Source organism: Bos grunniens, chromosome 2, assembly GCF_055505025.1.
Source record: "Bos grunniens cultivar Pamir isolate PY7600 chromosome 2, Bosgru_T2T1.0, whole genome shotgun sequence".
Classification (NCBI taxonomy): domain Eukaryota; kingdom Metazoa; phylum Chordata; class Mammalia; order Artiodactyla; family Bovidae; genus Bos; species Bos grunniens.
In genome coordinates, this window is record NC_141166.1 from 1,123,322 (window position 1) to 1,144,568 (window position 21,247).

The 21,247-nt window shown below is 60.0% G+C and overlaps 1 protein-coding gene and 1 long non-coding RNA gene across 16 annotated transcripts; one reads left to right on the forward strand and one right to left on the reverse strand.

Moving 5' to 3' along the window:
• Nucleotides 1-445: 445 nt before the first annotated feature.
• Nucleotides 446-18,022, reverse strand: ARHGEF19 (Rho guanine nucleotide exchange factor 19). Of its 15 annotated transcripts, XM_086324743.1 has the most exons (17): nt 17,777-18,022; nt 17,095-17,433; nt 10,435-10,878; nt 9,711-9,998; nt 9,471-9,579; nt 9,321-9,397; nt 8,785-9,047; nt 8,083-8,243; nt 7,816-7,968; nt 7,462-7,591; nt 7,247-7,321; nt 6,984-7,073; nt 6,674-6,834; nt 3,759-3,917; nt 3,377-3,456; nt 1,436-1,540; nt 446-1,046 (listed from the first exon to the last, which is right to left on the reverse strand). In XM_086324743.1, the coding sequence occupies exons 3-17, from the start codon at nt 10,847-10,849 to the stop codon at nt 889-891; spliced, it is 2,424 nt and encodes an 807-aa protein (XP_086180869.1). In that variant the 5' UTR covers nt 10,850-10,878; nt 17,095-17,433; nt 17,777-18,022; the 3' UTR covers nt 446-888. The 15 variants fall into 15 exon arrangements, 8 of the variants coding, with proteins under 8 accessions (XP_086180869.1, XP_086180890.1, XP_086180880.1 ...); XR_015136251.1 differs by lacking the exons at nt 17,095-17,433; nt 17,777-18,022 and adding exons at nt 13,202-13,281; nt 15,001-15,141 and having other exon boundaries at nt 1,436-3,471; XM_086324764.1 differs by lacking the exon at nt 17,095-17,433 and having other exon boundaries at nt 17,777-18,007.
• A 190-nt stretch (nt 18,023-18,212) lies between these two features.
• On the forward strand, nt 18,213-21,128 carry LOC147377216 (uncharacterized). Its single transcript, XR_015136331.1, has 3 exons — nt 18,213-18,331; nt 18,595-18,680; nt 20,359-21,128. It is a non-coding gene; the product is annotated as an uncharacterized LOC147377216 (long non-coding RNA).
• The last annotated feature ends 119 nt before the right edge of the window (nt 21,129-21,247 follow it).

Genomic DNA, 21,247 nt, shown 5'->3' on the forward strand with positions numbered 1-21,247 from the left:
TCTCCTTAATATTTAAGCCTATTTGAATCTCTTGTTTTGCCCAAAGCGGTCTAAATGACATGCAGCTCCTCTCATCATGGTCTGGTCAAGAGGTGAACTCTACAGAAGGGGAGGTCCTAGGGGGAGGTGAGCAGTCAGAGAGCCTCCCGACCTTTTTCCTTGGCTGCTGCAGGTCTTGATCTCCCCAGCCGTGGTGCTCAGGCTCTTGAGAGCCCGGCTCCGCAGTTGACGGCGTGTGGGCTTCTCCCCAGTTGCAGCACCGGGGTTTAGTTGCCCCCTGGGGCACGTGGGATCTTAGTTCCACGACCAGGGATCGACCCCGCATCCCCCTGCATCGGAAGGTGGATCCTTAATCCTGGATGATGGGAGAGGCCCAACCCTCCATCTCTAGCTGGGAAGCGGGGCTGGGGTCCAAGCGGTACCATAAGGCTCACAGACTCCAAGCAAAGGATTACGGGCGTTTATTTACAGGTAAGTTACAGCAACCGGGGCCCACACAGGCTCAGGCCAGAAGACTCCAGATCTGTCTGCACAGATAGGGCCCAGCGCCCAGAGCCCCTGCCAGCCAGGTCCCTGCCAGAGAGACCAAGATGTGCCGGGTGGAGGGCAAGAAAGGGAGAGGCCAGGTTCCGGAGGGCATGAGCCAGAGCCATAAATGACCCTCATCCCTGAACTGTGGACTTGGAGGAGCTGGAGGACAGGGGAGACTGTGGAGGCAACCCCCTCCTGCGTCCAGCCTGCACCCTCGAAGCCGGGCATGAGAACAGGAGCCCCAGCGGCAGCGGTGGCGGGGGCGGCGGGGCGGGGGGAGGCGTGGGGACACCGCAGGTCCCCTGCACACCTGTCCAGGCGGCGGTGTGGGGTTGCTGTCCCGGGCCACGGCCGCCATCACACGGTGGGCCCCCCCAGCTTGCTGGTGGCACTTGAGACCCGCTTATTTTCCCGCAGGTTCCGGAGGCGGGCACTGAGGCTGCTGATCTCCTCCACGTAGGCCTGGGGCACCCAGCCCTTCTCACCATCTGCCAGGCGCACCCCCTCCAGCCAGCCTAAGGGCACACAGGCCGGGGCAGCGTCAGTGGCATCCAAGGAACACCTGGGCCCTGGCGCAAGCCCCATCCGCGCCCCGGGGCTGAGAGAACACCATCTCAGCATCTCCCGGGGGCAGGAAGGGGCACACCTCTCGCAGACTGGTAGGTGGATTTGTGATCTGTTGTTCCCGATGCTCTCCGAGGAGGGATTTCCCCACTTCTCCCCCACCGGTTACTCTCAACCCTACACCTTTGCAAGCAGGAAGTTCATCTTCTTGTCTAAATTGATTCTTGCATGCTGTGGTGGGTGAACCCTGGTGTAGCTTTTTCCTGTGAAGGCTTAGCCGTCTAGCTGCCTCCTGCCCCCAAAGCCCCCATCAGGAGGCCTGTCCAGGGGTCCATCTCACCGTCACTTGTCCGCATCCTCACGGCCAGGATGTCCGTCTTCTCCAAAGTCAGTTCGTCTGGCTGCAATGCCTTATATGTTCTGACACACTGAACCTGGGGGTGGTCTGAGAACCCAAGGGAGAATGAGGGAATCCCCAGGGTAGGATGGGGCAGGGCGGGGGGAGAAAATAGCAGGAGGGAGGGAAGAAAGAAAGCGCGGCTACTGCAGCTCATCGCCGGGCCACCCTAGCCACTCTCCTCTCCGACCCTAAACACGAGTGCTAAGTGAGTCCAGTGCCTCCGAGCTTCGATTACCACTTCTGTGCCCTGGGCTCCCAGCTTCCCAGCTCAATTCAGTATTTTGCTCCTGACCTCCTGGTCTGTCTCTACAAAACAGTAACGGCCCCTTTGTATGGCACAGTGGTAAAGAATCCACCTAAAAAAAAAAAAAAAGAATCCACCTGCCAAGGCAGGAGACAAAAGAGACATGGGTTTGATCCCTGGGTTGGGAAGATCCCCTGGAGGAGGAAATCATAACCGACTCCAGTAATCTTGCCTGGAGAATCCCTTGGACAGAGGAGCCTGGCGGGCTGCAGCCTGTGGGGTTGCACAGAGTCGGACGCAACAGCACACACGCACCCTTCGTGTGAAGTCATGCTGCTCTGATGCTCCCTCCACACACCCTTCTCAGCGGAGACTCAAACCCCACCACGGCCACTTACAACCCTCCAGGGCTTCCCGCTCCTCTGAGAATAAAAGTCCTCCCACAGCCTCCAAAGCCTTGCACAGCCTAGGTTGCCCCTGCTCGCCTCCTCACCTCATCTCCCTCATCTTCCTCTTCCTCCTCGGTCAAGCTCAGCTGCACACTTGTCATCGTGCTGTTCCCCAAACACTCCAGGCTCCCTCCTGCCTCAGGGCCTTTGCACGGCTGTTTCCCCTTCCAAGAGTGCTCTTCCCAGACACCAGCGTGGCTGCCCATCCCCATCCTTCAGGGGCCTTCCCTGACCACCTCCTTGGAGGGGCAAGTTCACTCTCCAGCCCAAATACCTCTAGCGCCAGTTAGAGAATCAACTCCAGTCCAGGCCTCAGCCCATTCGACCACACTCCCAGGTGGACTGGGAGTGTCAGGAAAACCACAGCCTCGCAGCCAGACCAAGCTTGAATCCCAGCTCACTGACCGTGGGCAAGCTGCCTAACAGTCCCGGGCCTCAGTGTTCTCAGATACGAAGAATGAATCTACGTAAGGGGGTTGTCGTGAGCAGTACCCATTCCCTCTTCCAGGTGACCTCCCCGAGCCAGCGATCGAACTGGGGCTCCCTCACTGCAGGCAGAAAATAAAGGCACATGCAAAGTCCTCGGCACCCCAGCACATGGAAATCACTGGGTGGAAACGAGCTTCTTACCTTCCTTTTCGTTGGCTCAGCCCTAACACCCCTGCTCAAAAACCCTGCATAACTACCTGGCTCCCACCACACCAAGGCGTCCTCTGATTGGGCTGCACCCTGGCTCACCGGCCTCATTTCACGCCCAGAGAAGCCTCTGGATCAGCAGAGCAGATCCCTCGGCCTGCCGCCACCCGCGCCCCTCCCGGCCACTCTGCTGCTGTCCTCTCTGCAGCTGATGCAGAGCGACAGACAGACGCAGTTCCAGTCCCAGCTCGGCCGCTGACCGCTGAACCCGGACAAGCCACTTGCCCTCTGCGAATCTGTTTTCTAACTCATAAGAGGGGCTTCTGCGGGGATGGCATGGGGGGGTGGGCAAGGCTGCATCCTCTCCAGCGTGCTGACTGCACGTGGAGCCCGCCCGTCCCCCAGGGTCTCGCAGACCCACCCCGCCCCAGGCTGACCCCTCTCCCTGCCGGCCCCGCGGGTAACACGGTGCCCAGCGCCGGGGGGAAGGGGAGCGCGATGCGGCACCCAGCCCCGGGAACGTGGCCCTCGTGGTGGGGGGCAGGCTGCTACCTTCCCCCTCGCTGATGACCTCCTTGTCCTCCTGAGGGCTGGAGGGGCACATGGCCGAGATCCACCGCTGCTTCTCACTCCTAGGGAGAGGGAGGCTGAATTGTCCCGACATGAGAACTGCAGTCTCCCGGGGCCACGGTGGGGAAACCAGGGCTGGGAGGACAGGGAATGACGCGCAGACGTGGGACCCGGGTCAGCTGTCTCCACCCCAAGGCCCACCCAAGCCAGCGCCCACCCAGCTCTGAGGATGGGCACAGAACAGGTCCAGGGCCCCCTGGATGCCGTCCCTGCCAGCTCCAGCCTTAGGCCACCATCCTGAGACAGAGATGAAAGGCCGTGCGCCTGCCTGGGGGGTCTGCTCCCTAAACCCAGGCCCACTCACTCCGTCCGGGCCCTCAGCAGGAACTGGTGCTTCGTGCGCTGCCCGTGGAGGAGCTGAAGGAGGAACACGTGGCCGGGGATGCCCTGCAGCTTGAGGCTCAGGTCCTTCACCTGCAGCTCAGCCATCTTGGCGTGAACAAAGACGGCAAACTTCCCCAGCCTAGAACAGGGGGGCGAGGTCAGCCTGGACCCACCCTCGGGACGAGGTGACTGCTGATTGGAAGAGAAGAGAAGGCATCATCTGTCCCTAGGACCCTCCTCAAGAAAGCGAGGCTGCACAGGGCAGTTAGCAAAATGAGGACTGCAATCTGCCTGGCTCACTGATAGAGGTGGGAAGTGATGGAGACAGTCCCTGCCCCTGATCTCCTTGGCTCACTGACCTGGCAGGAGGTGATACAGATGGTCCCTGCCCCTGATTTCACTGGCTCACTGGCAGAGGCGGGAGGTGATACAGACAGTCCCTGCCCCTGATTTCACTGGCTCACTGACCTGGCGGGAGGTGATGAAGACGGTCCCTGCCCCTGATCTCCTGGCTCACTGACATGGCGGGAGGTGATACAGACGGTCCCTGCCCCTGATTTCACTGGCTCACTGGCAGAGGCGGGAGGTGATGCAGACAGTCCCTGACCCTGATCTCACTGGCTCACTGACCTGGCAGGAGGGATGGAGACGGTCCCTGCCCCTGATCTCACTGGCTCACTGACCTGGCAGGAGGTGATGGAGACGGTCCCTGCCCCTGATCTCCTTGGCTCACTGACCTGGCAGGAGGTGATGGAGACGGTCCCTGCCCCTGATCTCCTTGGCTCACTGACCTGGCAGGAGGTGATACAGACGGTCCCTGCCCCTGATTTCACTGGCTCACTGAGCTGGCGGGAGGTGATGAAGACGGTCCCTGCCCCTGATCTCCTGGCTCACTGGCAGAGGCGGGAGGTGATACAGACAGTCCCTGCCCCTGATTTCACTGGCTCACTGACGTGGCGGGAGGTGATACAGACGGTCCCTGCCCCTGATCTCACTGACTCACTGATAGAGGTGGGAAGTGATGAAGACGGTCCCTGCCCCTGATTTCACTGGCTCACTGGCAGAGGTGGGAGATGATAGAGACGGTCCCTGCCCCTGATCTCACTGGCTCACTGACCTGGTGGGAGGTGATACAGACGGTCCCTGACCCTGATCTCCTGGCTCACTGACCTGGTGGGAGGTGATACAGACGGTCCCTGACCCTGATCTCCCTGGCTCACTGACCTGGCGGGAGGTGATGGAGACGGTCCCTGCCCCAGGCACACTTTCCACTCTCTCTGAACCTCTTTCTGAAGCCTCTGTTTCATACAGCCGCCTGGGCAGCTTCCCTGCTGAGATCTGCAGACTGCTTTGTGTCTGTCTCCATAACCAGTGTAGGAGGTGGACTCTGGCTCGCGTGCTGCCATATCACAGCACCTGACTCTGCCAGCCCCACTCTTCGGGTCTGATAAACCCTTCTAAGAAAGGTGGGCGGGTGGGTAGGTGGAGGGTGTTCCGTAGTCCCTTCCTGTCAGCCGGCCTAGACAAAACCAGTATCTTCCCCTGCAGACCAGGTCCCTCCCGCAGTTCCCCGTTCCACCGAAAGTCGCCAGTGAATCCCCCGAGGCCACTCAGGCCTCCACTCGCTTCTTTCCTCCCCGCCACTCACCCGGCCAGCAGCTGTGCCCTATCGTCTGCGTCCTTATTGTCCCCGGAGCTCACTGGTCCCCATGCCCACTGCTACTTCTGGAGCCTCTGCGCTCATCTGGGCAGTTGCAGGAGCTTCTGGTCTCTCCCTTCCAGTCTGTTCTCCAAACTGGCCTCCTTCGCTTAACTCTCCATGCCCTCAGAAAATCCAACCTTTCTGCCGTGGCTTTCAACACGCCAGCTTCCCTCTCTCGCCCGTTTTTCTACAAACTCAGCCGCACTGGGCTTCATCACCCCCCAGACACACTCTGCTCTCCATGCTTCTGTGACTTGGCTGTATTTCTCCAGGCACCTCTACCTGGAAAACTCCTACGTATTCTTCAACACCCAATTCAAACGTCCCTTCCTCTATGAAGTTTTACTGAATCTCATCCCACACCAGGGAATACTACAGTTAACCCTTCCATCAAAACCCTGAATAGGTGGTTTTCAGGATTTATTTTCACTGTGCGAGAGCGCCTGTAAGCTTCTCTAAGTTCCCAACACCCTTTGGAGGACCCAATACAGAATGGGGATTCAATGATGCTTCACTGAATGAATAAATAAATCAAAACTGAACTCTTTCCATGGCATAAGACATCCATCCCTCCATCCTTAAGGCTTACTTCATTCAGGGAGTCTCCCAGACTTATGATAATCACAGCTAATGCTGAGTGAGTGTTCAGTATACGCCAGGCTGTGTGCTAACCTCTTCATGTGTTGTTATCACAGTGCATCTCCCTACATGGTAGCCTCTGTTTGACAGATGGAAGACAGGAGAGTGCAGTAAAGAGCCTGGGATCTAGCGTCAGACAGACCTGACCTCCCCTGGTTCCTGCTCTCACTAGCTCCTTGATCTCGAGAATAACCAGGGAGGCTACTTTCCAGAAAGACACTCAGGACTAAAGGGGAAAATCCACGTAGCATGCCTGGCACAGGAAAAGTGCTCAAATGTTCGTTATTATCACTACGGCTCAGGGGCGGTTGTGCATTTAGACTCTGCTCCAATTGGCTTAAGCTCAGAGCAGCTTCACAGTTCTTGGCACACAGCCCAGCCCTTGATTCTCCAGAAGATGGACTTGCCCCGGCTCTGCCTTTCCTGGGGGAGCCTCTCAGCTTTAGGGTGCCCTGGCAGCAGAACCTGGCAGGTGGACTCGTTGTGAGCCCACTGGTGCGGAAGAAGAGAGCTCCAGTCTCACCCACCAGCACCCCCATCCTGCCCAGACTCACTCCTTCCGCCGGGAGAGCAGCAGGCAGTCATTGAAGAGGTGCAGGTACACCGCCTTGCTGGACAGCTTCAGCTTGGCCGGGGGCACCGCGGGCAGGGGTGCCAGCTCCACCAGCTCCCCGTGCCGAACCAGCCAGCGGGCCTGAGAGATCAGCGGGAAGATCTGGGAGGATGGAGGAGGCAGGGGTCAGGCCAGGGGCAGAGGGCAGGGGGTGGAGGGCTGGACAGTGATGAACTGGCCTGCAGTCCCCAGAGAGGAGGTGACAGGGCTGCCCCTCCAGGTACCCCAGCTCCCCGGCTGAGGGCGGATACCTTGCCCTCAAAGTGGATCTTCTTGCTCAGATGGATGAGCTCCTCTGTCCTCTTCATGGACTGCACACTGGCATTGCACTCTTGCACCAGCTGCGGAGACCATGGGGAGATCACCCGCAGCGCCCCCAGCCCAGGCTCCCGCAGCCCAGCCTCAGGCCCCTACTTGGAGATGAGGGACTCTGAAGCCTGAGGCTCCTTTAGAGACACACAGGGGTTCCGGGGAGGCCCCTGGGAGCCAGACACCTCCTCCCTGCTGAGCTCACCTCCTTGAGGGCATTGAAGGCCTTGGTGGCCATGTCTTCATCTTCAGAGCCCTGCGCTGTCCGCTTCAGAATGTTCTGGAAGGTGGAGTCAGTGTAGCGAGGCAGTGTGGCCTCTCCCAGGCACCCTGCTCTGCCCTGGGCGCCCCAAGGGGCTGTGAGGATAAAGGGGTCTCTCCCCTACCCAGTCCTCCCCACAGCCTCGTGCCCTCAGGTACCTCCACCAGCATCTTGAGGCGGGTGATCCTCTGAAACGGCAGGATGAGGAAGGAGGCGAGGGGCAGCCTCTGGCACACAGGAGACTCCTCCAGGCGAGCCAGGATGCCAGGGAACTTGGGGTTCTCCAGGCTGGACAGTGCGGGCGGGAGAGGGTCTGCAATGACAGGGGGTCCCGAACGCGGGATCCCGCCTCCAGCCGCCCCTCTGGTCCTTCGGGGCCTCGGCAGGTCTGGCCTCCTCGTGGTCAGAGCCCAGGGCAGGCGCCCCAGGTCAGCCCTCCTCCGCCCGGCCTCTGCACCTACTGCCACCGGAACCCCGCCCCCCTCGCCGCTCCCCTTCAGAGCCCCGCCTACAGCAGGCGCTGGTAGGTGCGCTCCTGGTAGGCCTGGTTGGTGACGTAGGGCAGGTACACGCGCCGGAAGGCCGGACAGTGCTGCAGGACCACGTCGCACACGCTGAAGCGGAGGACGTCTGCCTCCAGCCGCTGCTCCAGGTCCTGCAGGAACCTGAAAGGGCAGCCAGGGGTCAGGGCTGGGGCCAGGAGGAGACCCCAGAGGCAGGAGCCCAGCCAGCTGCAGCCTGGCTGCCTGACTCCCCTCGAGGCCGGGCCACTGCCTCACCTCTCACTGGTGCTCTTGACCTCGGGCAGTTTGGAGAACAGCCACTGCTTGTCCTGTGTCCCCAGGCACTCACTCAGCTCGGCCGAGCCTAAGAAGTGGCCCACGGCCACTGACAGACTGTGGATGTAGGAGGCCTCGGATGTGATCAGCTCAAACTTGGCCTGAGTGAGGGCGGATGCAGGGCTGAACCCTGAATGCACTCGCTTCGCCCACCAAGCACACCCCAGCCCTGGATACCGCCTCCCTAGATTCAGCGCAGCTCCGGTCCCCTTTCCTTCTCCAGCCCCCTCCGGATCTAGCGCCAAGTGGGGTTCAGAGACAGCCTCCTGCTGCTACTCCGGCTCCAGCCCAGCTGAGCCCAAATTTGCAGTCCACACGGATCCGGCGGGGCCCGGATCTACCGGCCCTGGCGTCTCGGTGCGCCCTCCCGCCGACCCGGTTCCTGCTCTAGGACCTGCTGGGCGCGCGTGCACCCTGCGTTTCACCCTCTGCGCCGCTCCTCCTTCCCAGGCCCCGCTTTCGGGGGTCTCGGTCTAGGGTCCTTGCCCTGGTCCTGCCGCACCCTAGGCCTTTTCCCGCTGACCCCGCCCCGGCCCCGGCTCCGGCGCACCTCCTGCAGTCTCGCCGGCCCCCAAGACCACCTCCTGCCACCCACCCGCCCCCGACCCCTGGGCCACCCCTCCGCCCCCGGCCCGGGCGCACCTCCTGCAGTTTGCAGTCGCGCAGGCTCAGCGTGGCCAGGACGCCACTGCCGCGCACGTCGGGGATGTCCTGCCACAGCGAGAAGGTGGAGCCCCGCGCGGCGCGCTGCTCCCGGAACGAGCTGCTCGGGGAGAGGTCGGCGCGCGGCGGCCCCGGGCCCTCTTCCGCGCCCTCAGCCTCGTCCGCCGCGCCCTCCTCCTCGCGCTGCTGCCGCCGCAGCTCGCGGGCGCTGGCCACGTCGCTGTATTCCTGGTAGAGGACAGCTGGGCGGAGAGCGGAGGCCGTGGGGCGCCCGCCGGCCCCCTGCCCTGTCCCCGCGGCCCGCCTCGCCTAACCAGTCTTTCCGACGGTTCGAGGAGCGGGACTGGTGACTCGGGACACTCGCCCACTCATCCCGCGAACCTTGGGCACCTCCTGCATGCTGCCCCCTGTACTTGACACTCATGGTCCCGGTCTCTCCCTCCCACAGCCCCCCAGATCCCGGTTTCCCGGTACCCAAGCTCCCAGCCCCGCCCTCGGCGAACCCCCCCACGTACAGTTAAGCAGGAACCGGGACTGGCGCCGCTGGCTGGCGCTCCGGGGCCCGGGCGCCGGCTCTTCCCGCGCATCCAGCCTGGGAAACGGAGCGTCAGGGCCCGTCACCGCCCCTCCCCGCCTCGGACCGAGCCTGGGGTGGGAGGTGATACCTGGGCTCCGGCCAGCTGCCGGGGACCCCGCTCAGGTCAACAGGAGCTGACGTCGCCGTGGCATCCATCCTCATCTCTACACTGCGCGAGTCTCTTCCAGACGCTTTCCCTGCAGAGGGGCAGAGCTGAGGGAGGCCCCAAGAGCGGTGCTGGGCACCACACGCGTCTCAGGTGTGCAGTGATCCCGCCCCGCCCCGCATCTGCCTCTTGCCTGCTCTTAGCCCCGGGGCGAGCTGGTACCTTCTCGGGCAGCTCCGGGGCCTGACCCTGACCCTGGGCTCAGTGCCCTGGCTGCTGAATTTCGCCCCAAGCGCAGGGAAGAGTGCAGGCGGGTCATCAGCTCAGAGGCCGAGAAGCGCCTCCGCTCAGGCCCCTCGAGGCCCCCGCGAACAGGCCCAGGCAGCCCCGCGGGCCGGGGCTCCTCTGTGCTCAGCTCCTGCTCCGCGGCCTGACTTGGCTCCAGGAACACAGCGTGGGCCTCGGGGCCACCAAGGGCCTCTTCTCGCTGGTACACCCTCATCTTGCGCCCTGACGGGGGTGGGGTGAGAGAACTCAGGCTGGCATCCAGTGGGGTCTCCCCTCCCTGCCACTGCCCTGGGACCCTGGGCATCAGAGGGATGTGCCCGAGAGAAAGGCCAATGTTTTGCCAGGATCTTTTCCTAGAGTAATGCGGTCAGCCAGAGGGCTGGAGAAAAAGCGAAGTACCTGCTGCAGGGGGCAGAGGCTCAGGAGGCGAAGGACGCCTGCTCACCGTGTGTCCTCAGACAAGTTACCTGCCGCCTCTGAGCCCCGTCCCTTATCCCTAAGATCTATCGCTTGTCCTGCCTGTCTGTGGAATCTGGGGGCTTACTGGTCCTAAAAGAGCCACCCACCTCCCCTCTATCTTCCCGCACCTCTCCTCTATCCTCCCCCATCTCTCCCCTATCCTCCCCCGGCCACCACCCCCTCCCCCGGAGTGACTCACAGGCTGACTTCTTCTCCGATCCGTGGCTGGCCCGGCGCTGTGGCTGTGGGTGCTGGGGACTCCAGGGTCCCTCCAAGGCTGGGGGCTGGGCACCAGGACAGTGTGGCCAGCTGCCAGCCCGGCTAGGCCGCATTCCCCCGCTGGTGGAGAGCTCGGGGTCCGCGCCTCCGGGGGCCGGTGGCCACAGCAGCCCCTGGAGGGGAGCAGGGGTCCCCAGAGACCAGCGGCTGCCAGGTGCCTGCAGCTCCTCCGGAGCTACGGGGAAGAGGTCCAGACACATGGGGCCTGGAGGCTGCAGGACGGGCAGCTCCGCGAAGGACAGGCTCTCCTGCTGGCACATGGCCACTGGGCGGTGGGCAGTGCCAGGCGGCCCAGCCAGATGGGGCTGGAGGGCGGTGGGTGGCCCACAGTCCATTCCTCCTTTGCTCCACCACCCACCAGGGCCTGCAGGGGAGAAGGCATCAGAGCAACACACAGGACAGCAGTGGCCAGTGAGCACTGTGTCCTGGAGGCCTGGACGAAGTCTCCTGCACACACAGCTGTACAGCACACTCACACACTTGATTCTATGGTGACAGCTAATGCTTACTTGGCACTTACTTAATGACAGGCCAAGTACTTTACACACAGTAGTTCATTTAATCCTCTGAAGCCCCAACAACCCGGAGTTGGTGCTTTTTTTTTTTTCTTTTACTTGTGGTTCGCAGGTTCAAGTTGGTGCACAGCATGAGGGATCTTAGTTCCCCAACCAGAGACCGAACCCAAGTTCCTGCATTGGAAGCCAGATTCTTGACCACTGGACCACCAGGGAGGCCCCCTGATCTGATACTGTCATTAGCCCCATTTTATAGGTGAGGAAAGTGAGACAGAGAGGTTATCTGGTAAACAGTGGGGCCAGGATTCAAACCCAGGCAGCCTAGCTCTGAGTCTGTGCCTTTAAGCACCTCGTGCATTTCCTAGCTCCCTAACATGTGATCAGACACACAGATGCATACGCTGCCGCACAGACCCGCTTCTGTTCCACGTACATCCACATGTATCTTCTTCCAGCTGCAGACACTGACATACGAGCTTTCGCAGATACACCCAGACATTCCAAATTCACAGGCTCACACATTCACACACACACTGTTTTTAATACAAGTACATATATTCACTCACTTTCGCAAACACACGCTGAGCCGTCAGATATTTACATATCCGCTCAGGTTTTCTCGTATTCCTGTTCCACTCACACTCACAACACCATGAAGCAGATACAGACACACAGGCCGGAGATCCTTGTTGGTGTCACCCAGCCCCCCCTCCTGTGCCCAGAGTTGCAGGCTTCAGTACTGAGTGGTCCCCACACCCATGCCAAGCTGGCTGGGAGGGCCACAGATTGGCAGGCAGGCCACCACCCAGGACAGGCTGGGCCCTCCCAGGAGAAGGGCAGGAAAGAGTCCCAGCCCCCCAGCTTGGGGTGAGAGAGGGGACCCCATCTCCCAGCCCCAGGAACAAGACAAGCTGAGTGGGTCCTCTCGGGCAGGAAGTCATCCCCGGCGAGGCTGCTGGAGCCTCAGAACAGGCCTACCAGTCAGCGGGGTCTGAGTCCGCCAGCCCTGGCCCCCGGCCCCTCGCTGCAGCCCCTCACCTCTCCACCAAGGCCCGCTGCGGATGGTGTTTGGCTGCTCCGGCAGGGGAAGCCCTGTCTCTGCCCAGCTGGCTTGGGGAGATCCCACCCAGACAAAGAGTTTGATTCATCAAGCCCTGTGGTGAGGCAGACGGGTAGGGAGGGAGGGAACAGGCAGCAGGCTGGGCGGGGGCCTCCCGGGGCCTGGCCTCGCTGTGGGCAGGCTGGGCAGCAAGGATGCACCCCTCCCCAGAGGCTCAGGCCAAAGGGGCAGCGCCTGCCTGGCAGGGCCGGGACACTCAGGAGACAGAGCCGGAGAGACCAAGGGGCTGAGGCTGGAGGACAGGGATGCTTTAGAGAGCGACCCAGAAACCGAGACCCCAAAGCACTCCAAACCGGAAAACCACAGATGCTGAGACATTCAGGAACCCAGAGATGGAGGCAGAGACAGAGACACTGAGCATTTCAGACAGACCAGATACTCAGAGACAGACGTGAGGCCCAGAAAAACCGGAGGAGACAGATGGGCAAATGTCTCATGCCCTGCAGGATTGCCAGTCTCGTGCGGAAGCCAAAACAAAAACAGTTACAATCCAGGTTGGAAAGAACCAGCCCAGAGGAAGTGTCAGAGCAGAGGGCTGGGCTCATCTCGACCCAGGCATTCCCGGAAGGCTTCCTGAAGGAAGTGATAGCAAACTGTCCTGATTGGAATACCCAGGGGTCCAGTACACAGAGAGAGGGAGAAGGCCACGAAAGCCAACAGCGACAGTGTCAGTGAGCCTGCGGGGCAGGGAAGAAGGGAAGACCCAGTGGGGGCCGCTGGTCTGTGCCCCGGCCCCCCTGAGCGCAGCCCCTCTGCCGGCTTCCCCTTCTCTCTCCACCCCCTGCCTGGAGCACAGGGTGGGGCTGCTCCTAAGCACCATGGACTTCTCTGGGCCCTCCCCACAGGGAGCAAGTCTGTCTGTTTCCTCATCTGGTGAACAGGATAGTCATGCTTCAAAATGCTGATAGGAGAATTAAGAGGACTTCCCTGGTGGCACAGGGGTTAAGAATCTGCCTTCCAATGCAGGAGATGCGAGTTTGATCCCTGGTCGGGGAACTAAGATCCCATGTGCCTGGGGCAGGGGGTAACTAAAGCCCGTCCATGCGCCTCACCTAGAGCGCCCACATACTCCTCACTCGCCACAGCCAGAGAGAAGCCCGAAGGCGGCCAAGGAAGACTCCACGTGCCGCAACTAAGACCCAACACAGGCAAAAATAAATAAAGATTAAAAAAGTAAGAATAATGCAAGGGGACTTCCCTGGGAACTAAGATCCTGCATGCTGCGTGGTGTGGCCAAAAAAAAGAATAATGCACGTAAAGCAGCTCACACAGAGTGGGAGCTTTGCAGTTGATCGTCACTACCCTGAGTCTTTCTCTAGTCACAAGGGTGGCTTGGGCCATTACACAGGTAGGAAAACCGAGGCAGTGACGCTGAGACGCACCCTGTGTTGTAGGAGCATGTGGCAGGAGACATGGGGGACCACTGCCACCAGACAGGTCTCTTTTCCCGCTGGAATCAGCAGTCCTTCACACAGAAGCGCCACTTGCTTCTGTCGGCACGCCTGTGCAGGAACACGCGTGTGCTTCTGCTCCCTCATATTCTGGGAGAGTCTCTCCACTTGGGTTCTGGAAGCCCCCTCCCCATGTCAGCTGCAGGGTTAAATGAGCAAAACATGGAACCGTGGGGGCAGGAGCATCTCATATTAAAAAAAAATTTTTTTTGGCCACTCTACACAGCATGTGGGATCTTAGTTCGCCAACCAGGGATGGAACCCGTGCCCCGTGCAGTGGAAGTGCTGAGTCCTACCCACTGGGCCGCCAGGGAATTCCAAGGAGCACTCCATACTAAAGCCTCAGAAGAGAAGGCTGGGTAAATGGAGGGAGACGTGCAAGGCTTCCTTGGAGGAGACAAGGCTGGAGGCAGGTCCCCGGGGAGGAGGTCAGGGGTGGGTTAGCCTCCATCTCTGCCCAGGCCAATGGACAATGAGAGTGACCATCCAGCCAGGATCCCAGCTCTGTGGCCTTCTGTGGATGTGGTCCACTCAACCTCAGTGCTAGAGTGTTTATAGCTTATCTCTGCTGCTGCTGCTGCTGCTACTGCTAAGTTGCTTCAGTCGTGTCCGACTCTGTGCAACCCCATAGACAGCAGCCCACCAGGCTCCCCCGTCCCTGGGATTCTCCAGGCAAGAACACTGGAGTGGGTTGCCATTTCCTTCTCCTAGACCCCCAAAAAAAACCTCCCAGGAAGAGACTGGTCCCAGGTAACCCTGCTCGAGACCTGATCACAGGATCCTCGGGTGCCCACTAGGCAAGGGAACCCACAGGGGAGAGCCCCTGCCAACATTCAAAGCCCTGTGTGACATGGACCAGCTGTGTGACTTGAGACGAATCGTAGACTGGGCCTGGGAATGAGCGTCCCGTCTGTGGAGTAGCTCTGAGAAACTGTTCCCAGGGCTGCAGTCCCTATATTGCCCCGAATAAAACGTAACTCACAACTCTCAGGTTGTGCTTTTTTTTTTTTTAAGTCGACAGAGGGTCCCATCCACGGGGTACCCATCACATGGACAGTGGACCCACTCCTCAAGGCTGGCAGGGAGGGGCCCTAGACGCTGGCATGGTCCGGAGAAAGCATCTCTGACCTCCTGTGCCCAGCTTTTCCCTGCCCCCTCCATGGTGCCCCTTGCCCTGCTGCCCGAGGAGTGGGGCCCTGCAGGGCCCCTCTTCTTCTCAATGGAGGGAGCCAAGTGGGAGGTCATGGCTGGAAAGGAGACTCAGGCCACGCAGGCTGTGGAAGCCCAAGAGGCCACCAGCGTGTGGGGGCCAGGATCAGAGGCCTGGGAGGCTGCACAAAGGACTCTCTGGGAAGACTGGTGGGAGGAGGATGGGGCTGCTGGCAGCCGGGGGGCCCTACCTCAACCAGGGAGCTCCGTCCAGCCTCCAGCGCGGTCCCGGGCTCCAGGCTGCCCTGGGGGCTCTGGGGTCGCAGCCAGGTCCTCAGGGGGCGATGCCAGCATGGCCCTTGAGCCAGGCAATGCAAGCTCCCGGGTATTGTGTGGGGCAGGGAGAGGGGAGGCGAGGGCGGAGGGAACCTCGCAGGCAGGCAGGCGGCTGTCTCAACGTGCCTGCTCCCCACCCCCCTTCCCCAGAACCGGTTTGGCCAGTCTGGGGTACAAGAAGGGGGCTGGAACAATGGGAGTCCTATGCCCAGGAGAGGCTCTGAAAGGACCCCAGACCGACATCCTAAAGATGAAGGAGGCACTGCTTTCCCTCCCAGGGGACAGGTCACCCTTCCGCTGCAGCTTCCCAAGTGAGAGACGTGCTCAGGGGACTTCCTGGGGCTGGGGAGCATCCCAGAGAATGATGAGCCTTGGACTCGTCAGGGACCCTGAGGACTCTGCAGGGTGCTGGTCCTCGCCGAGGCGGGCGACAGCACCTATAACGAGGTTTTCTGGCAGCTCAGGTGGTAAAGAATTCACCTGACTCCTGGGTTGGGAAGATCCCCTGGAGAAGGGATAGGCTGCCCACTCCAGTATTCTTGGGCTTCCCTGGTGGCTCAGCTGGTAAAGAATCTGCCTGCAATGCAGGAGACCTGGGTTCGATCTCTGGTTTGGGAAGATCCCCTGGAGAAGGGAACAGCTACCCACTCCAGTATTCTGGCCTGGAGAACTCCATGGACTAGTCCATGGGGTCGCAAAGGGTCAGACACAACTGAGCGACTTTCACTTCACTTCACTTCATTTAATGTGAGTGGACACAAGTACTGGGGCTCCTGTTAGTGTGTAACTCTTATTACACACTAATGTGCCAGGCACTGTTCTGAGCACTTCACACACTAAATACTCATTTAATCTCCACCACGACCCTGTGAGATAGACGCGGTAACTGCTCCCACTTTCAAGTTGAGGACGTGAGACTTGAGCAGGTTAAGTACATTATCCCATTTAAATCTCTCATCAGCTCTATGAAGTCCCTATCTTACAGATGATGAAATTAAACTTGCCAAAGGTCACACAGCAAATAAAAGTCAGAATTAATGTTCAAACCCAGGTCTGTGACTCCACTACCAATCCGTGCCCTCAACAACTGCCTGGTACTGCCTCACCAGACTTTGGGGAGGGTCTGGTGAAGAGTGTGTGAAAGTCCACTGGGAGGTGTCTCAGCTGACCTAACTAAACCCCTTTTTATTATTATTGGTGTACTAAAGGCCCTGATGAGCACAGGGCCTTTCGAAGTCCACTCCTAGATCCCATGAGTTCTCCCTTGCCAACTGGTAACCATTCAGTTGGAGAGGTTAGGTCCCTTCACTCCTTCATATCCACCTTGGCCCCCAGAACATCGGCACGTAATGAGGAGACACTGCACAGAGGGGGTGGGGACAAGGCGTCCGTGGGGAGGTGGCACTGCGGGGCGCAGAGAGATTTATTGTCAGTGTTGCTCAAGGGGCAGGAGACTGGGAACGCGCAGAGGGAGGCAATGCAGGGCTAATGGTTTTCAGAGAGCCCCAGCCCTCTCACCCCAACTCCTGGGCCGACCTTGGGGCCGCTGGCCAAGGTACCGTACCCTTGACTCCTAGCTGGAAGCAGAGGCCCCCAAAGGAGGGAGGATCCTGGGGGAATTAGGGTCCTGGAAAGGAAGTCTCACTTCTCTGGACCCTGCGTCCTGGGCTCCAGGGACAGCGTCTCCTGCTGCAGCGGACGGAAAGCAAGGCTGGGTCAGGCCGAAGCGGAGGACCCTCCAGAGCAGAAAGGGCTCTGGTGGACATAATACAAAAGCAGGGGCGTGGCGCAGGCGAGACTGGGTGATGGCCGGGGCCCAGCGGAGAAGAGAGAACCAGCGGCCAATCCTCCCTCTGGGCCAAGCTAGGGGCGGGGCCAGAACGCTGACCTTGGGCCTGGGGTGGGCAGAGGGGCGGGGTCAGGGGCGGGGTCAGGGCCCGCCAACCGCTCTGACCCAAGCAGCGCCTCGGCGTTGTTCGCAGAGCCTGCTCGGCCAGGCCGCGCCTTACCTAGCTAGCCAGGGAGGCTGGCAGGTCGAGCACGAGCCAGGCGATGAGAGGCTGGGGAGAAGGGAGCGGTGAAAGAGAACGATGGCTTTAGCGATCTTACTCTGCCAAGCGCTTACTAAGTACAAGGCACTTCGTTGTTCAGTCGCTCAGTCGTGTCCCACTCTTTGCGACCTCATGGACTGCAGCACGCCAGCCTTCCCTGTCCATCACCAACTCCCGGAGTTTACTCAAACTCATGTCCATTGAGTCGGTGCTGCCAGGCACTATTCTGAGGGGTTCTGGGGATTCATTCAATTAATCCTCACAACAACTCTAGGGAGTAAATAACTTCTGTTTCACCTGTAAGGAAGCCAAAGCATAAAGAGGTTGTCATTTGCCCAAAGACACAGAGGTACAATTCCAACTCCTACACTAAGAACCTGTAACAATCAGAGCTGGAGAAAAAGGATCTTGAGCAAAGCTAGGAGGAGTTCCAGGACTGTGACCAAGAGGTATTAGTATCAGTCGTGACATCAGTTAATTCACTGGGCACCTAACTGTGCTGTGCACGTGCTTGCCAGAAGTCTTCATAGCGACCCCATGAAGTAGATCCCGTTCTGTAATATGTCCCATTTACAGCCAGTCGGCGGCACAGCCTTAACTTGTACTCTGGTCTGTCCGGCGCCCAGAGGGCTTAGCCTACCTCGAAGGTGATAATGAAGCCCAGACGCACAGCCAGCGGCTTCCCGCAGACAAGAGTGAGATTCCTCTTCGCGTCGGGAAAGCCCTTGTACCTGGGTTGCGGAGGGCGCGTGGTCCCGCGAGGCCCTCGGCCCCACGATCGGCACTTTCACCCTCTCCACCCTAGAGCCTGGCCCGGCCAGGTTAGCAGTACCCTCAGCCGGCTCTGCCCTCTAGTCCGGCCCCCGGACTCAGCTTCCAGCGCTCCCAGTTAGGCCCCGCCCCGCCCCGCCCCGCCCACGAGCTCACTGCCCCGCCCCCAGACTTAGCACCCCGCCCCCAGGCCGAGCCGGAGGGCCCACAGAATCACGGCCCCGCCCCCTCCCGGCGGGCCCCGCCCTCTCCGCGCTCCCCTCCCAGCGGGCCCCGCCCCCTCCTCGCTCCGCCCCTCCGGGCCCCGCCCCGGGTGAGGTAAGCCAGAGGTGCGGACTCCCGCGTCAAGCTGACAGAGCCGCGCAGTCTGCTGCGGTGTTCCTACCGATACGGGAGACGTGGCAGGAAGTCCGAGGGGAAGGAGGTGAAGAAAACTGCAGGGGCTCCAGGCGGGAAGGCCCTCCCGCCTTTCCGGGCCCAAACGGGTCTGGTTCCACTCTCGCGGGCAGAATGAGCCTGTGCCCAAGGGCGCTAGCCCTCTGCCCCATTTTCCCAATCTCTCGCCCCTGTCTCTAGCCTCAGCCCCCATTTCCCTGTTCTCGAGCCTGCTCCCAGTCTCTGATCTTCACCCCCCTCCCTTCCTCCTCTCACGTTCACGATGATGGAAGGGCCATGGTTTCCGAGTAGGAGCATTCAGATCCCGGTGCCGAACTTGTGGACGTTCAATCAGATCTTCACTCAGCTGCTCAGCAGAGCAAACAGGGGAGCAAGTGGTAAGTCCTCCACGAATATGGTGATGAATCCAAACTGCAGCACTGCAGGGGGTCGGGGCATGTAAGGTCTGGGTCACCTCCCCCGCCGGGTCAGCCCCTCCCCACCCCCTCCCCACCCCACCCCGCAAGGGACCGTGCTACACTACTGCTTGTCCATCTCCAGATATTCCTCAAAGAGGCCCCTGTAGTGGATGCGCTCAGAGTCCTCCTCCCAACACCCCTGCTCCTGCCTGATCCATCTGGATGTCCCCAAGCCCTGCCAGCCATCTCTTCTGCTGCCAGGCCTTCAGCTTCCTGGGACAGACAAAGCCATTTCTATGCTCCCAGTCCCTTGGAGATAGGCACCACGGTCATTCCCACTTTACAGATGAGGACATGGAGACTCAGAGACCTTGCCTAGGGCTCCCCCAGTTGTGAATGGTTGAGCCAGGGCTCAAGTCCTTGTTTGCTGGACTCCAGAGTCCAGGGCTCTTAAAATCTGCGCTTCCTATATGGCCATTCTTGGTCTCTGGAAGCCCTTCCCCTCTCTAAAACACGAAAAGAGAGCCCCCCTCTTTCCCATTCATCATATCATTTAATCCCCTCAGCCGTCTTGGAGAAGTGTGTCCTGTAAGCAAAGTCAGAGCTTACAGAATGCAAAGCTAGGACTTGTGTCCCCGTGTCCCTACCCCAATCAGGGGTTTTTCTGCATAGCTCTCATAAAGGCCCCCTGCCCCAGCCTCACTAGGCCCAACCCCCAGGTCGTCCCCTGCACCCACAGCCTGATGAACTCCTCCACTTTGCTGGCCAGCTGTCTGCCCGCCACAGTGATGAAGAGCCGCTGAGCTTAGGAAGGCAGCCTCCGAGCCACACTGTAATGGGCAAACACGTGGCACCTTACTCAGAGCTTGGGGGCTGGCCTCAGAGGCAGATCCTGCCCCGCCATACCTGAAGGGCGACGCCCCCCACCCCTCAAGAGTCGGCTGTCTGGGTGAGGATACTTGCGTCCCTGATCCATATGCCTAGCAGCCCGCTGTACTCACCAGGGCATCCCACAAACCCTCAGGCCCACTGGACCAATTGGCAAAATGCCCTCCCCCTCTGGATCCAGGCCACAGCTAAACTCCATGCTGAGGCGGACCCCTCTCCCTGGTGTCTCCTGAGCCTCTGGCCTCCCACCCATTGAGAGATAACTCTGGTGACCGGGCTGCTGGGACATCTTGTCCCACTGCCCCCAGTTAGGCCATGTTCCCAAGACCGGTTGGCACCACGGCCCATATCTACTGCTCAACCCATGAGAAGCCAGTTGAGTATTTCTGGGCCAGGAAGAGGGAGTCATGCTGCTGAGGGGGAGGAGGTGTGGGTTCTTTCGGTGATTCTCTCTCCCATTCCTGCCAAATGACAATGGCAATTACACAGTAACACCACCTCCTGGGAGTCTAGCCCTTGAAAACTCCTGACCTGTGTTTGTTAAAACCTGAAGCTCCTAGAGGGAAGGCCCAGCTCTGGTTTATTTCTGTGCCCCCAGCATCCAGTCCAGGCTGCTCAGTGGAAAGGCCCCCACAAAGATGGCGATGAACCCAAGTGTCAGGAATAGGAGGTGGGGTGTCAGGCCTGTGCCACTCGGTGGCCGTTGAGTGAATGAGTGAATGCAGGTGTTAGTTTCACATTTCCCCAGTGATGTGTTGGTATATTACAGCTGAGAAAACTGAAGTCCAGGAAAATCAAGGGCCAACTTCAAAGTCAACAGCAAGATGTAGAGACAAATCTAGAGGCCCAAGGACAATGCACCCTGCCGGGACTTCACTGGGCGTCAGCAGCCTTGGTCAGGGGTCCTTGCCTGCTTTGAAGAATGCTACATAGAAGGGAGCAGAGGAGAAATGGACAAACTGAAAGATGAAGACTTTGGAAGCGGGGCAATCTTCATGATGGGTCTGGGTTCTATGCATCTCTGGGCAAAGGGCAGAGCTGGTCAGAGTCCTATTGCATGTAAGGGGGCAGGCCCAGCCCATTGGGTCAGCTCATTTGCTTCTGTCCACAATCCACCTTCCCCTAAGGCCAGCCATGCCCGTTGGCCACTTCGTTTGAGGATGACTGAGCAGGCTGCAGGATCTGAGATGTGGGGAGTCCTGCATCCCAACTAATGCCAGGACACCCCTGTGACACCCTGCCCTTACTCACCCCGCCTGGTGAGCTGCTTAGCCAGCGAGGTAGACCTGGCCCAGGAGGAGGAGGAGGACCAGACTGAGCTCAGTTGCTGATGTTGGCAACGCTGCCAGCCCAGGCAGAGTGATGGCCATCACCCTGAGCCAGGCCATGTGGAGGGGCAGAAAGAATCTGAAGATGTCCACCTTGTGCCTGGAGTCTGGGACAGTGGCCCACACTCCAATGCTCCAAGAGGCACTCACTTGGGCCATGAGCACAGCGTTGCCCATGTGGAACATTTCCGTGCTGATGATCTCACGATAAGTGATGACAGACACTAGGAAAATCATCACTACACAGAGCTAGGGCCAGCAGGGAGAGCTATCAGAGCTGGAAGGCAGGTCCACCAGGGCCCCAGCCCACCCTGGAGGGGACCATCCTTC

Bases quoted from the DNA above. Each gene is read 5' to 3' on its own strand.
- ARHGEF19 (XM_086324711.1), bottom strand. From the start codon at position 13,490: ATGGCCCAAGCCACCCTTGTGACTAGAGAAAGACTCAGGGTAGTGACG. The intron at 7,592-7,815 runs GTAGGCGGGGCT...CGCACTGTCCAG, and splicing joins CGCACCTACCAGCGCCTGCT to CCTGGAGAACCCCAAGTTCC. The intron at 7,074-7,246 runs GTGAGCTCAGCA...TGGTCTCCGCAG, and splicing joins CCTTCAATGCCCTCAAGGAG to CTGGTGCAAGAGTGCAATGC.